The sequence below is a fragment of the Oncorhynchus keta genome, chromosome 11 (genome assembly GCF_023373465.1).
Source record: "Oncorhynchus keta strain PuntledgeMale-10-30-2019 chromosome 11, Oket_V2, whole genome shotgun sequence".
NCBI lineage: Eukaryota > Metazoa > Chordata > Actinopteri > Salmoniformes > Salmonidae > Oncorhynchus > Oncorhynchus keta.
Window position 1 is genome coordinate 49,532,393 of NC_068431.1, and position 13,775 is coordinate 49,546,167.

The 13,775-nt window shown below is 43.4% G+C and overlaps 1 protein-coding gene across 2 annotated transcripts; it reads right to left on the reverse strand.

Moving 5' to 3' along the window:
- On the reverse strand, positions 1–13,397 carry LOC118390494 (glycogen phosphorylase, muscle form-like). Of its 2 annotated transcripts, XM_035781119.2 has the most exons (21): positions 13,056–13,397; positions 9,652–9,753; positions 8,767–8,845; positions 8,522–8,625; positions 8,256–8,387; positions 7,758–7,869; positions 7,474–7,556; positions 6,914–7,057; positions 6,268–6,360; positions 5,002–5,148; positions 4,688–4,851; positions 4,233–4,347; positions 3,940–4,041; positions 3,520–3,667; positions 3,369–3,427; positions 3,111–3,252; positions 2,722–2,932; positions 1,725–1,859; positions 1,462–1,528; positions 1,189–1,344; positions 1–283 (listed from the first exon to the last, which is right to left on the reverse strand). In XM_035781119.2, exons 1-20 carry the CDS (start codon positions 13,296–13,298, stop codon positions 1,192–1,194), a joined length of 2,535 nt encoding a protein of 844 aa, XP_035637012.1. In that variant the 5' UTR covers positions 13,299–13,397; the 3' UTR covers positions 1–283; positions 1,189–1,191. The 2 variants fall into 2 exon arrangements, with proteins under 2 accessions (XP_035637012.1, XP_035637011.1); XM_035781118.2 differs by having other exon boundaries at positions 1–1,344.
- Between the last annotated feature and the right edge of the window lie 378 nt (positions 13,398–13,775).

The following is a 13,775-nucleotide window of genomic DNA, read 5'->3' on the forward strand; positions in this document are numbered from 1 at the left end:
TCTACTATTTTTTTTTTATTGTCTAAGTATGAAGAACATCCTGAAAAGATGGGGAGATGTAGCTTTCTTGGCCACAGGTGTTTCTTGGCCATTGTTGATTACCATAAGGTGAAACAAAAAGACGTCTGGGAAGGCCATTGTGTGGGTTTCTCAACAACAAATCACTGACACTTCCTCCGTCTGTGGAGCAGCTGTGTTATCCCGCCCCTCCACGGCTCTTCTTCTCTGGTTCCCAGGCTGACCCTCAGAGGTCTTCAAATGGACTACACGCATACGTCAATTTCTTTAGGTCAAAACAAAACATATACACAGGTTGACAAATATACAGCTGTTTAACATTGGTTTTCTATCTGATTGAGTAAAAAGACTAGATACAGATCAATATATTAATGCAGGCCTATGTCCCCGAAGAGAGTTTGCACGGAGGTTGTCCTTTAGCCACCATGCATATATTGATGGGGTGGGCGGATGTAGGAGAGGCAAGCATGTCACAATCATGGCAGTTCCCTAAGAAGGATGGTTCTCATCATTGACTAGAGCCTATGCTATGAGAATGCATGTACAATATTGACGGCATTCAAGCCAAGATAAATGCATATAGCTCAAACTACAGAAAAAACACAAACTCTTTCAGCAACGGATCCAAGTCCACATAACCAAACGCAAAAGCCACCACACAGCTCGTATGGCCTCTCCAGAACAACAGCAGTTTAGACCATTAAAACATGCATGGTCTGATCAGTGACAGAACAGTGAATATCGGCAAATTCATGTCTCTGTTGTCACTAAACAGAAGGCATTGCTTCCTTTCTCATCTACTGCTATTGTGAGCTCAATGCATGTCATGATAAGGGGCTTGAACAGTGATGGTGTGAGCCATGTGAACAGCCAGAACTCTATGTATATGCTACAGACTAGTAAAACAAACATCCATCACTGAAGTCATTAAACCCACTGGGCACAGACGTCCATTCAACGTCTATTCCCCGTTGGTGCCGCGTCATTTTGTTGAAATGGCGTGGAAACAACATTGAAAGGGCGTGGAATCGACTTTGGTTCGACCAACGTGCGCCCAGTGGGAAGTGCTTTAAGAAATGATTGGCCGTTTCCCTCAGGCATATCTAATGGTGCTTATTGTGGGGTGGTGGGGTCAGTGGTGAAGAAGGGAACTGTGTGGAGTGGACGCACAGCTTATTTGAGTTGCTCGTCGGGGGCAGGGATCTTCTCCAGGCTGGGCTCCACGCCCCAGATCTCCCGGGCGTACTGGGAAATGGTGCGGTCGCTGGAGAATTTACCACAGCCTGCAATGTTATGGATCACCATCTTGGTCCATTCCTTGGGATTCTGTTTTTTAGAGAGAGGGACAGACAGGGCGGAAAGATAACGAGGAGATCAATATTTGATAAGGTATGGACGGATACCTGAACCAGGCAACCTATGTTGTTTAGCCATAACACTGACCTTGTACAGTTCGTTGACCTTGTCCTGACACTTGATGTAGGCTTCGTAGTCAGCAAACACCTTGAACCTGTGCATAAAACATGAGATAAGAATACGTTGAAGAAAATACTTGTGTGTGTGTGTGTGTGTGTGTGTGTGTGTGTGTGTGTGTGTGTGTGTGTGTGTGTGTGTGTGTGTGTGTGTGTGTGTGTGTGTGTGTGTGTGTGTGTGTGTGTGTGTGTGTGTGTGTGTGTGTGTGTGTGTGTGTGTGTGTGTGTGATTACCTGTCGTGGTGCATTAGCAGGTCCACAAGTTCCTTGAAGAGGTCTGGCTGCTTATGGCTGAAGAAGCCACCAGCGATCTGGTCCATGGCCTGTTTCAGCTCGGGAATACGGTTGTAGTACTCAGAGGCGTGGTATCTGTGCAAGACAAAGGCCAGTATTTAAAGCACGCTGTTCTGATTGTCGCGTTCCCCAGGTTGTTTTTGTCTCGATTATCTTAAACAGAAAAACATACAGTATGTTGAGATTGATATTTCTTTATACAAGGGAGACCTGGCCAAACAGTATCTACACCTTGCCACTTGTGTATCTGTTAATAGAATTATATGATTAGAATTATTTATGAAACCATAACTCTGAAACCATATGATTGTATAAAATTGATTACAATCATTAGACTATTTTAATGCTGTGTGTGATTTAGTCAGTAGAATTATATCTGAGAGTGTAGTTCGTAGTCAGAATTAATGTTTTGGTGACAATATATCTAGTATCTTGATAACGGACTGTCTGAGCAATTCAGGGCCGACCTTGGCTGGGCCACTGAGAACTTCCCAGGGTCTCGGCACTGAGAACTTCCCAGGGTCTCTCCCTACGTCGACTGGGTAGCAGGACAGTGTGTGCGTAGGATAACTAATGTTTTGTGTGGAAGTATGTGTGTCACTATAAAATGAAGGTCTTTGTACGGCGCACGCCAGAACGTTCCCGCGAATAAACCTTTTTGACTATTTTAGCTGGGCCTCCGTCTGTTTCATTGGACCAGGATCTTACAAATTCTGGTTTGCAGACAGAGTCATATAATTAAATTGGGTTATGTACCTTAAGAACATAATTCTCTTATCAGTATCGGGGACTCTGGCAGAGCCTGTCCCCTCTCTGTGTCCCCCTCCTCCACAGCACTCCCATTCCCATGGATCAGTTTCTCTTTGCCTCCCTGTCCCTACTCTAACCCGCTGTCTCTTCTCCCTCCCTGTCCCCATGTCCACGTCTTCCTGCTCACCCTTTGCCGGCGTCCATTGCGTCCACATCCTCCACCCTCATGCCGAAGATGAAGAGGTTCTTCTCTCCGGCCTCCTCAGCCATCTCCACGTTGGCTCCGTCCATGGTGCCGATGGTCAGAGCGCCGTTCAGCATGAACTTCATGTTGCCAGTGCCAGAGGCCTCTGTGCCAGCTGTAGAGATCTGCTCAGACAGGTCAGCAGAGGGGATGGCTGGGAGGGGACAAGGAGTGTGAGGGAAATGATAAGCGTGGGGGGAAAAAACGGAGAGGGAGGGAAGAGAGAAAAGGAAAGATGGATGGAGGGATACAGTACAAGAGGAGAGCATTGTAGACGAGGGTAAACTACACATTATACCAGAGACCCATGGGGTTATGGGTTAGTCGGTCACCTTTCTCAGCCAGGGTGACTCTGTAGTTCTCCAAGAAGATGACCTTGAGGCGGTCGCCGATCACGGGGTCGTGGTTGACAACCTCGCCGATAGCCGTGATGAGACGGATGATCATCTTGGCTGTGTGGTATCCTGGGGCAGCCTGGGAGATGGGGGAGAGGGTGTTGCTTAACGAGTTGTGGATGTCAGTTATTGTTCTATATTTACTTCCGGTAACCACACGCTGTTACTGTGACGGCTGAGGGCCGCCAAACCTACCTTTCCTCCGACCATGATGGTTCTTGGGGTCCAGTGCTTGTTTGGTTCCTTCTTGATACCTGAGAAATAGACAGATGGGTGTATAGTAGGAGTAGAGAGAGGTAGAAGCACAGAGAGAGAGAGAGAGAGAGAGCGCCAGGGAAGTACTAACGGTTGTAGTAGGTGATCATGTGCAGACAGTTGAGCAGCTGTCTCTTGTACTCGTGGATTCTTTTGACTTGAAAGTCAAACATGGACTGGGGGTTGATCTTGACCTTGTAGTGCTCCTCCAGGTGCACAGCGAACTTCAGCTTGTTCTCCTACATTAGGGAGGATGTGATGGGGGCGTGAAGTAGGCACAGAACTTGTCAAATGACTTACAGTACTACCCACAGGTGGCTGATGGCACTTTAACTGGGAAGGACGGACCCATAGTAATGGCTGGAACGGAATGAATGGAATGATAGCAAACACATCAAATACATGGTTTCTATGTGTTTGATGCCATTCCATTCACTCCATTCCAGCCATTATTATGAGCCGTCCTCCCCTCACCAGCCTTCTGTGACGTACTACAGTATCTTGGACTCACCTGCTTGATTTTGGCGATGTCACGGATGAAAGCATCATCATTAATGAACTTCAACAGTTTCTTCAGCTGGTCGAGGTCACGGACAAACTCCTCTCCAATTCTCTGACAAAAGAGATGACATTAGAACGGTTAGCGTGCAAGTATCAGGTTACGGGCACTCTCATCATGAACAGAAACATCTATTTTGCAACACTGATATTATAAACATACGGTCAAAATGATTTCAAATGTATGGCTACTTCCAATGCAAAAGTTGTTCTACTTTCTAAGTGTTTTTGCAACAGTTCCCCTACCTCTGCGATGACCTCAGCCAAGCCAGGGTTGCACATAACCAGCCAGCGACGGGGGGTGATGCCATTGGTCTTGTTCTGGAACTTGTGTGGGTCCAACTCATAAAAGTCCTTGAACCTGCACACAGAACACGCAGTAGCCCAAAATATATCAAATTAGTTTGCTTATAACTCTTCAAACTAACCCTTTGAAAATGTGCACGCATCAAATGACTAATCCATCGATTGACACCTGATGTGTCTGTGTTACTTTGAAATATTATGATTTTTAAATGTGGAATTAGCTACTTATTGAGGGGGGAGAAACGGCTTAGGACCGTGATAGGTGGTTGTCTCTCTTAACCACCTTAAGCTGAAGGCACTAACTGTAAGTCGCTCTGGATAAGAGCGTCTGCTAAATGTGTAACATGTAATGTAGCCTAAATGTGATGTGTATGCGGTTTGTGTAGGACACGTACAGAGTGGCGATGAGGATCTCCGAGTGGATGCGGGCTACGCCGTTGACAGCATGGGATCCAACGATACACAGATGAGCCATGTTGACTTTCTTGCAATCGCCCTCCTCAATCAGGGACATGCGGCGCAGACGGTCGTTGTCGCCAGGGAACTTAGAGGCAACGTACTGGAGGGCGGATTTCAATCAAGTTAGCCTCTAATAACATGTTGTGGTACATTAGCTCCGATTTAGACAAAGCGCAAGGGGCACTGATCTGTAATAACACTTCCTATATGGCACCATTTGTCTTTCTGCCACCTGCCCGCACGTATGTACCTGCAGGAAGCGACGATTGATCTCGAAGATGATCTCCAGGTGACGGGGCAGCAGGTGTTGGAACAGGTCAATGGGCCAGCGCTCCAGGGCCTCAGGCAGCACGGTGTGGTTTGTGTAGGCACAGGTACGGACACACACGTCCCAGGCCTGGAAACACAGAAGGACAGAGGTAAGATAGTAGGATGCATTTACCTGGTGGTTCATGACCCCCTCTTGATACAAGTAGGGCAAATGAATGGTAGTCTTAGCTTCACATTTGTTCTAAATATGTATTAGTAGTGTGTGCCAAGGCAGTAGAGAAGGATGGAGGACTACTCTTTTGTATCTGTGCCATTATGGCGTCTTCTTCTACTACTTCTGAGTTGGTAAACAAACTGAAAGGGTGCATACTGCCACCTGGAGTGTGTTGTTTGAACAGGTATAAAGCCAAGGTCGGCGACTTAATGCCATCTGCAGTTATGGAATGTTTGCTCAAGAGCATCATTCATTGGTATCTCTCCTGATGACCCGGATGGAATTATGTGATCCTTCTTTAACCCATAGGAAGTCCCACCAAGTTTAATATCTCAAAGTGGTGAAAGTCCTCAATGGTGCTGCCCATGCTAAAACAGGCTTTTGGGCCCTAGTTCTCTATGTATCTCGATGGCCCAAGCCAACACATTCTACTATGCTGGTCTTTGTTGCCCCCTCCTGGTATCATTACTGAAGTACAACTACATATGAAATGGCGTGGGCAGTAATACCGGATGTACAACTGTTCAGGGCAATAGAGCGCAATAGTAATGGTGTCTTTTTGTAGACACTAACTCTGCCATGGCTCTTGGCCAAAGCCTATCAGGAAATAAATTGAGTTTGAGGTGTTTGGATAAACGCTGAAAATAAGGTCTGTGGTAAACACAGGCTTAGGAGATCTGATACGTTTTGTTCCATGACATCATCTTCATCAGCTAACGTCGCCTTTTATGAATTTTGAAGCATTTGTGTAATACATTTAAAAAAATGACAGACTTCATAATTCATTCATAATTCTGATATCTCATAGAACATACAGTATAAGTTCTCATAAGCTTGTGTTGACTTCAAACATTATTTTCTGCGTTTTATCCCAAAACCGTATTCTTCCCCCATTCATTTGTCCCACAGGGATGACTTAAAGAACCAGAGTTAACTCATTTCCTTTTTTCTTTTTTAGGACTACAAGCTGACGAGCTCTATGAAAGTCACTCAGTCTACCTAGTCAGAACCTCGTCTTCTCCTACCACTCACCTTGTCCCAATCCAGCTTCTCCTCATCAACCAGTACCCTCATCAGCTCAGGAATGGCCATGGCAGGGTGAGTGTCATTCAGCTGGATGGCAACCTGGATGCGACAGACATTAAAATCACAGCATAACTATATTGACACAGCATAACTATACTGACACAGCATAACTATACTGACACAGCATAACTATACTGACCACAGCATAACTATACTGACACAGCATAACTATACTGACCACAGCATAACTATACTGACACAGCATAACTATACTGACCACAGCATAACTATACTGACCACAGCATAACTATACTGACAACAGCATAACTATACTGACAAAGCATAACTATACTGACCACAGCATAACTATACTGACCACAGCATAACTATACTACAGCATAACTATACTGACCACAGCATAACTATACTGACCACAGCATAACTATACTGACCACAGCATAACTATACTGACACAGCATAACTTTCAAAGTTACCACCGATATAAACACAGAGGAGCACAAGTCCGAATGCAACACCACCACATCAGAACAAGACATCAACAAAAAGGATGCCTAAAGCCAGTGACATGAAGACATAAAGTGAAATGGAGACATCTAAGTGTCCATCTGAATCACCACTCGGGAGTCCTCACTTTGTTGGGCAGAAAGGCGAAGTCTGTGCGGACGATCTCTCTGGAGCCAAACTTGGAGGCCTTGAAACGACGGACGATGTCCTGAAGGGTGGCGGCCACCACAAAGTACTCCTGCTTCAGCCGCAGCTCCTTGCCCTCAAAGAACTGGGGAGGAAGACACATAGAGGTGAGCCCAGACTGACCTGTCATATCTGTCTGTCGCCGTCTTGAGGGCGTGTCACAATCAGTGGGAGGCTGCTGAGGGGAGGACGGCTCATAATAATGGTTGGAATGGAGTATATGGAATGGCGACTATTTGATACCATTACACTGACTCCGCTCCAGTCATTACCACGAGTCACTTCCTCCCCAATTCAGGTGCCACCAACCTCCTGTGATCACAATACATAAGATTTAAAATTCCCGTCAATGCCAGTCCTTTTTTTAAGAGAAGAAATACAGAGTATACAGCAGACCTGTCACAATGTATTCTAACGTGTATCTATAATATCTACATACTGTATATCATCAAAACCGACACTGCACTTGGATTTTAGAGAGAAATTCAGACATATTCTTACGTTATCATTGGGGTACAGCACACGGGAAATGTTCTCGCATAAGTTTCTGTCCAACACAGCCTGAATGTACCCACCAACGTTGACTGTTGGAGACAAGGAAAAATACACCCTCAGGGCAACGGTTCCCAGTAGCCAATTATGTAACATGACTTACATGAGTAACGTTAGCAATTTGCAGATCTAGCAAACTAAGCACATGAAATGGTGGATTGCAGCCAGTCAAGGCGAAAAACATGTATTCAAGCAACGCATACATAGTGCCTTGGCCTCTGTAAGACACTTACAGTCTTTCAGGTTGAAGTCGCATGGGGCCTTTGCAGACCACAGTCTCATGGTGTTGACAATGTTGTTTCTGTACCCGGGGATAGGGGTGTCATATGGCAGAGCCAACACGACCTGTCAACACAATTACAAGAGACTGAGATTAGAGCCAATGGAATCCATATTCATTGATGATTGATTCAATGATGGTTCATTGATGATTCTAAGATAATTCAATGATGGTTCCTCGTTGGCATCCAGTGCCATATCAACTTAAGTTTTTCATCTCCCTTCTCAAACACACACACACACACACACACACACACACACACACACACACACACACACACACACACACACACACACACACACACACACACACACACACACACACACACACACACACACACACACACACACACACACACACACACACACACACACACACACACCACACACCACACACACGTCTTCCTCATATGCACCCTCAATCTCACCCCCAACCCCTGTCCTTTATTCACCTGAGTGTCAACCCATTTCACACCATCTGGGGTGTGCTCGGTTCTGCCATAGAACTTGACGGGGCGCATGTACTCGGGTCGGGCCTTCTCCCAGGGGTTGCCGTAACGCAGCCAGTCATCAGCCTCCTCAACCTGCCAATCATTTGGTTATATAACAGTCTGTCGGGCACTTTCAGCAAAACAAGTTGTTTCACAGTACTTCCTTCTGTCTTATGGTCTGGAAATGATGGGGAAAAGCACCTCGGAAGCATATGAGCGTACGTTACCTGCCATCCATTGACGATCTTCTGGTTGAAGATGCCAAACTCATAGCGGATACCGTATCCATACGCAGCCAGACCCAGAGAAGCCATAGAGTCCAGGAAGCATGCTGAGGAAAGGCATAGGTTAGGCTATGTTTCTGATCCTGTTTATACCGCTTGTATCCTGTTTAGATCCTTCTGGTGATCTAAACTGTCTAAGGCACAAGAATGTCACACTCTCCGTGAGAGGAGGTAGCGAGGCAGCTTACCGGCAAGGCGTCCAAGACCACCGTTTCCCAGGCCTGCGTCCTCCTCCATGTCCTCCAGCTCCTCCATGTCCAGACCCAGCTACGGAACAGAGGGGCTCAGGTCAAGCCAAGTTCAAACCACAGCTCTGTGACAATGGCATTCAGTTGGTGCCAATAATATGGTTAAATGTGCTTTGGAATCTTGTCCTGATCACTCTCTTACTGGAGCACAATTGGCGGTTAAAGACCAAGTGCAGTCAAAAAAACGAGATTTGTTTTGCTGTGTTTTAGGTATCTTTCCACGCGATCAGGTTGGAATAATACTGTGTAGTTGTGGGGAAAAGACCTTTGTGTAAGAGCTGTTTGAAAAGGCCGCCTGAAATGTCAGCCTGTTTTGGTTGGATGGAGTTTTGGCCTGCCTGGTGTCAACACATGAATAAACCAATAAGAAAGAGAGTTCCAAAACTCTCTGCCAATAACCGCCCGTTTTCAGTTTCCCCCTGCCCACTCAAACCACTCCCAGACAGTCCTAGCAAAATTATTGCTTGAAAAATTGCTCTTTTCTCAGAAGCTAATTATTTTTTTTTTTTACCATTTGAATTGAAAACAATCACGGTGAGGTAATTCATTGTTACCCAGAAATGATTTGATATTGAGGTAAAAACGGCTGCATTGGACCTTTAACATCCACCCACAACTTCCAGTCTTTAGTCACAGGCACACGACAAACTCTTCTTCCGTGTATTCCTTTCAGCTAGACCTTGAGTCAAATTTGAAAATGAAGTTGTTTGTTACACAAGGTGCAGTCAGTTTGACTGCCCCTTGGTTAGCTACAGCAATGAAAATCCCATTGCGCTATGTTGGCCAGAATCCATGACATGATGTACGGATGTGAGCATCCCTCACCTGGTATACGGCCTCATCACAGGCGTTTTCCAGCGCCAGGTTCACCATGGTGTTCTGCAGGGTGCGGCCCATGTAGAACTCCAGGGAGATGTAGTACACACGCTGAGGACAGGAGAGGAAGGGGAGAGAGAGATGAGAGGGATACCATGGGACAGCTAACACTCTCTAAGTAATACCCAATTAGTCACAGTCTGTTGCTGAACCCAAATGTTGACACACGTTTTACGAGTCGGACGTAGCAATATTTCACTGTAGGGGCACCCATTCAAACTGTCAAGGAAATGTTCATGTTCTGCCATTAGAAAGGAGCATGTGGAAATCTGACACCTGAGCCTTAGTTTAGCCTTTGAAATGTCACGTTTTCTCTCTTGGTGTTTTACAGGGAGGTCTGACACTCTCAGGCAGAGGAAGAAGAGGTGCAAGAGGCGAGAGAACGGGATAGAGGGCAGGGAGGGGGGGGGGACTACGGGAGACAGATTGCTGTTCGTGTTACGTAACACTGGCATTTTGGCATAGGTAAAAATAGCTTCAGCTGGGGTTGTTGTAAAGGTTAGTCTGAGTGTGATACCCATGAATAGTGAAAGTGAGATCTGAAAACATAATTGTATCAGGGAATTGATACAGTAGTGTAAATATGTAGAGAGCTAATTTACCAAAAGTAATAAATGACTTAAAGAGACATTTAAAAAATGTATCATCTCCAGCACCACCCCAACATCAACATATGTGAAAATGGCAGAACCTCATGATTGTAACTAATTATGAGTTGGCATTGCCCGCTAATTGGTTGATGAAGTCATTGGAAACACTTGTTTCCCTCTACATTTTTTATTACGAAACGCACCATCTTGTATATATATGTGTGCAAATCGAGCAAATGTGTACGAAACAAATATGACCATCTATCATAAAATTGGTAATCATTTGGGTACATTGGATTAAAGCTGGGATCCGCATTAGGAGAAATAGCGCCTCTGGCCGCCCAAGTGCATTTGTTATTTTATTTAAAAAAAAAAAAATTAAACTTCGGAGACGTGTTCCTACATCAAGGTATGAAAAATCTTTGCATGTACCCTTCACACCAAAAAACAATGGTTCTATATAGTGACAAATAAGGGTTCTTTGACTTATAGCGGAAGCCTTTTTGGTGCCATTATAAAGAACCATGCTCATAAGGTTGTAAATAAGGTTTATAAAGAACCATTAAAAATAGTTTATAAAAAAATATATATATATATATCACCAAAAAAAGGTTCCAATATGGTTACAACCTTTTGAGCACTATATAGAACCCTTTTTTTATGGTTCTTTATACAATCTTTATAGAGAAAGGTTCTAAAAAAAACTTTAGCAATCTTAAAGGTTATTTGAACAAACATACATATTTGATTTATTCTGGTTTAATAACCATATTATATTGTTGAAATTCCAAAAGGTTTTTATTATTTTGTCTATTAAAAAGTAGAATCAGGTGTGCTAGCTCTGGAACAGCTGGGGTTCCTGAGGAGAGAATTGAGAGGTACTTAGTCAAAAGTTCTCAATAGACACAAGGCCATTACATGAGTCTTTCACAAGACACTGCCACTGGCAATAGACATAAAGTACATGTGTACGGTTGCACAAAGAAAACTGGACGAAAACCACGCCCCAAAAGATTCTAATGAGCCGCCGCACCTACATTTTTGCCCAGTGTCGTTACTGTCTCTGTTTTCCCATCCAATAACACATCATATGCAGATTTACTGGATGCATTAGAATGTGCATATAAATGGTAGTTTTTGGCATGTAAGGAGAGCTCTCTATGTTCTCATACATTTAGACTCTAACCACCCTCCTGTTTTTTTTCTCAGATTAGGTGTCCTCTTGCCCTCCCTGCTCATATGGGTTTCTATCTTGACCTTTCTTTGAGGGAATAACTCATGACCTTTCAGAGAGGGACACCATAACCACCAGCTGACCTTGGATGAGGTGATAAAGAGAAGGTCAGAGGGCAAGTGCAATACAGGCAGCATCTTTCTGATGTAGAGTAATTACCCTAGTTGGTATAAACATGGTATTAACACACACACAAATACCTATTATACAAAGAGAATATTATATATGATTTTTGTGATACACATCTTTTCTTGTGTGTCAACATTTCTTACGGCTTTTGATCTTGTACTGACTATGTGTCACTGTCTGTAAGGATTTATCATAAATAAGATAGACATGGACGATGCTGATTCATAACTAGATAGAAGGCTCCGTCTGATAAAACGAATCAATGAAGACCAGGAAACAAAAGTTGTTCCCCGTTACTTTACATTTGTTGAGGTCAATTGGTATCTCTGCTACTCCTACAACTGTAGCTACAGTATATTGGCTCCTGTATTAACTATAGTATGTGTACAGGAGAGGAGGAGACAGAAGGTCACAGAGAGGTCTAGAATTACAACTCCCGATGGCCGAGGAGTGCTAGGGGATTGGAAATGTCATGGCGTAACATTACAGTGACATTAGAAGGTGATACTGTGTTCACGCAGCAATGCAACATTTGGCAAAGAGATTTTACCCAGGGACAGGGTCCTTCTGTGTGTGGACTTTGCTGGGGTTGACAAGGGAAAACCTAAAATCAGGCTTCAAATCTGTCATTTTCACTCAGTGTTAAGTAAAGAATACACATTATGTATAATATGTGTCATATTAAATTGCCATGGCGATCAGACGATGTTTTAAACACATTTGTCCTAAGTTGGCATGGTTATCCTGCCAATACGTCTGGTACAGTATGCTTCTTACTTGAGGTCGGAGGTACACAATAATATATTCATGACTACAATATTGTGTAAATGCTCCAGAAATCCAAATGATTCAAACAAACCCACTAAGGGCAATCATCAACCTCATTTCACTTCCGGAATTGTTTCAATGAAAATATTTACAGATTAAGCAGTTAAGCATTAAGCATTTGTTACTTTATTTTATGTTACATTTATTTGAAATACAACGTAAGATATATTTTTGGGTATGCATTTTCAGGATACATGTGAAATATAAAACATTTGCAAAACAATACATGAAATATCTATTTAATACATTTTAAATGTGTTTTCAGATGCATTTGAAATACATTTTGCAATATATGTACAAATGTATGATTTATTTTTAATGTTTACTTGTATACCCAGGACCACTAGAATATGTTATTTACTTGTTTACAGTATGCCCCGTATATTGCCCACTGAATTCTGCATTATTTTGTGAAACCAAATGGAAAATTTTTACATTTTATTCCATTTGTTATTTTAATTTCTATTGGTTTCTTGACAATTACATTCTATTCTATTTTATACTTTTTAAATTCTGTTCTATGGGTTGTAGTAGGCTACAGGTGATACGAACGTTACAATAGTTTAACTTACTTTTGGATCTTTCTCATAATAGTACTGCTGGGTTCTGATCCACCTGCCCACCAAGTGGTCGCGCACGGTGTTGGCGAGAGCAAAGTAGTAATCCCGTTTGGATGCCACATTTCTGTCCTTGACCAGCGTAAAATGGAGATGCCTGTTGAAAGCAATCTTCAGTTCTGCCACATTTTCCACACCGGCAAGACCTCTCACGGAGATCTGCTTCTTTCTGTCGTGATCTGATAACGGTTTTGACATAATGCTACTCTTGTGTCGGCTCTGACCCCGGCTCCCTTCTTACAATAAAATGACACTTCCACCCAGTTCAGAGACTACCACAGAAGCAGCCACATGGATGGGTCATGTTCCCCTATTTATAGGAGGGATCATTACTATTGAGAAGAAGGCGGGGCGTACTCAAAATAGAGAGCCAATTACTACTCAGTCCCTATTATTCCATAGGAATATGTGTTGATTAGGCCTATTTCACATCTTGCAGTCTAGAAACGAAATGTATCTGAATTGAATTGTACAGTACTTGTTGCAAATTTAAATAATTTATTTGGAGGCATACAAAAGAGACATGGGAGATGCAAAGGGTTTTCAGCTGGTTTAAAATGTAAAGTAATAGCTATGAATTTGTTCTACTAGTCTGTGGCCAGACACCTCTAGTTATTTCTCTCTATTACACTGGGATGAAGAACTGTATCCTATTTGTATCTCTTCACTACAGCC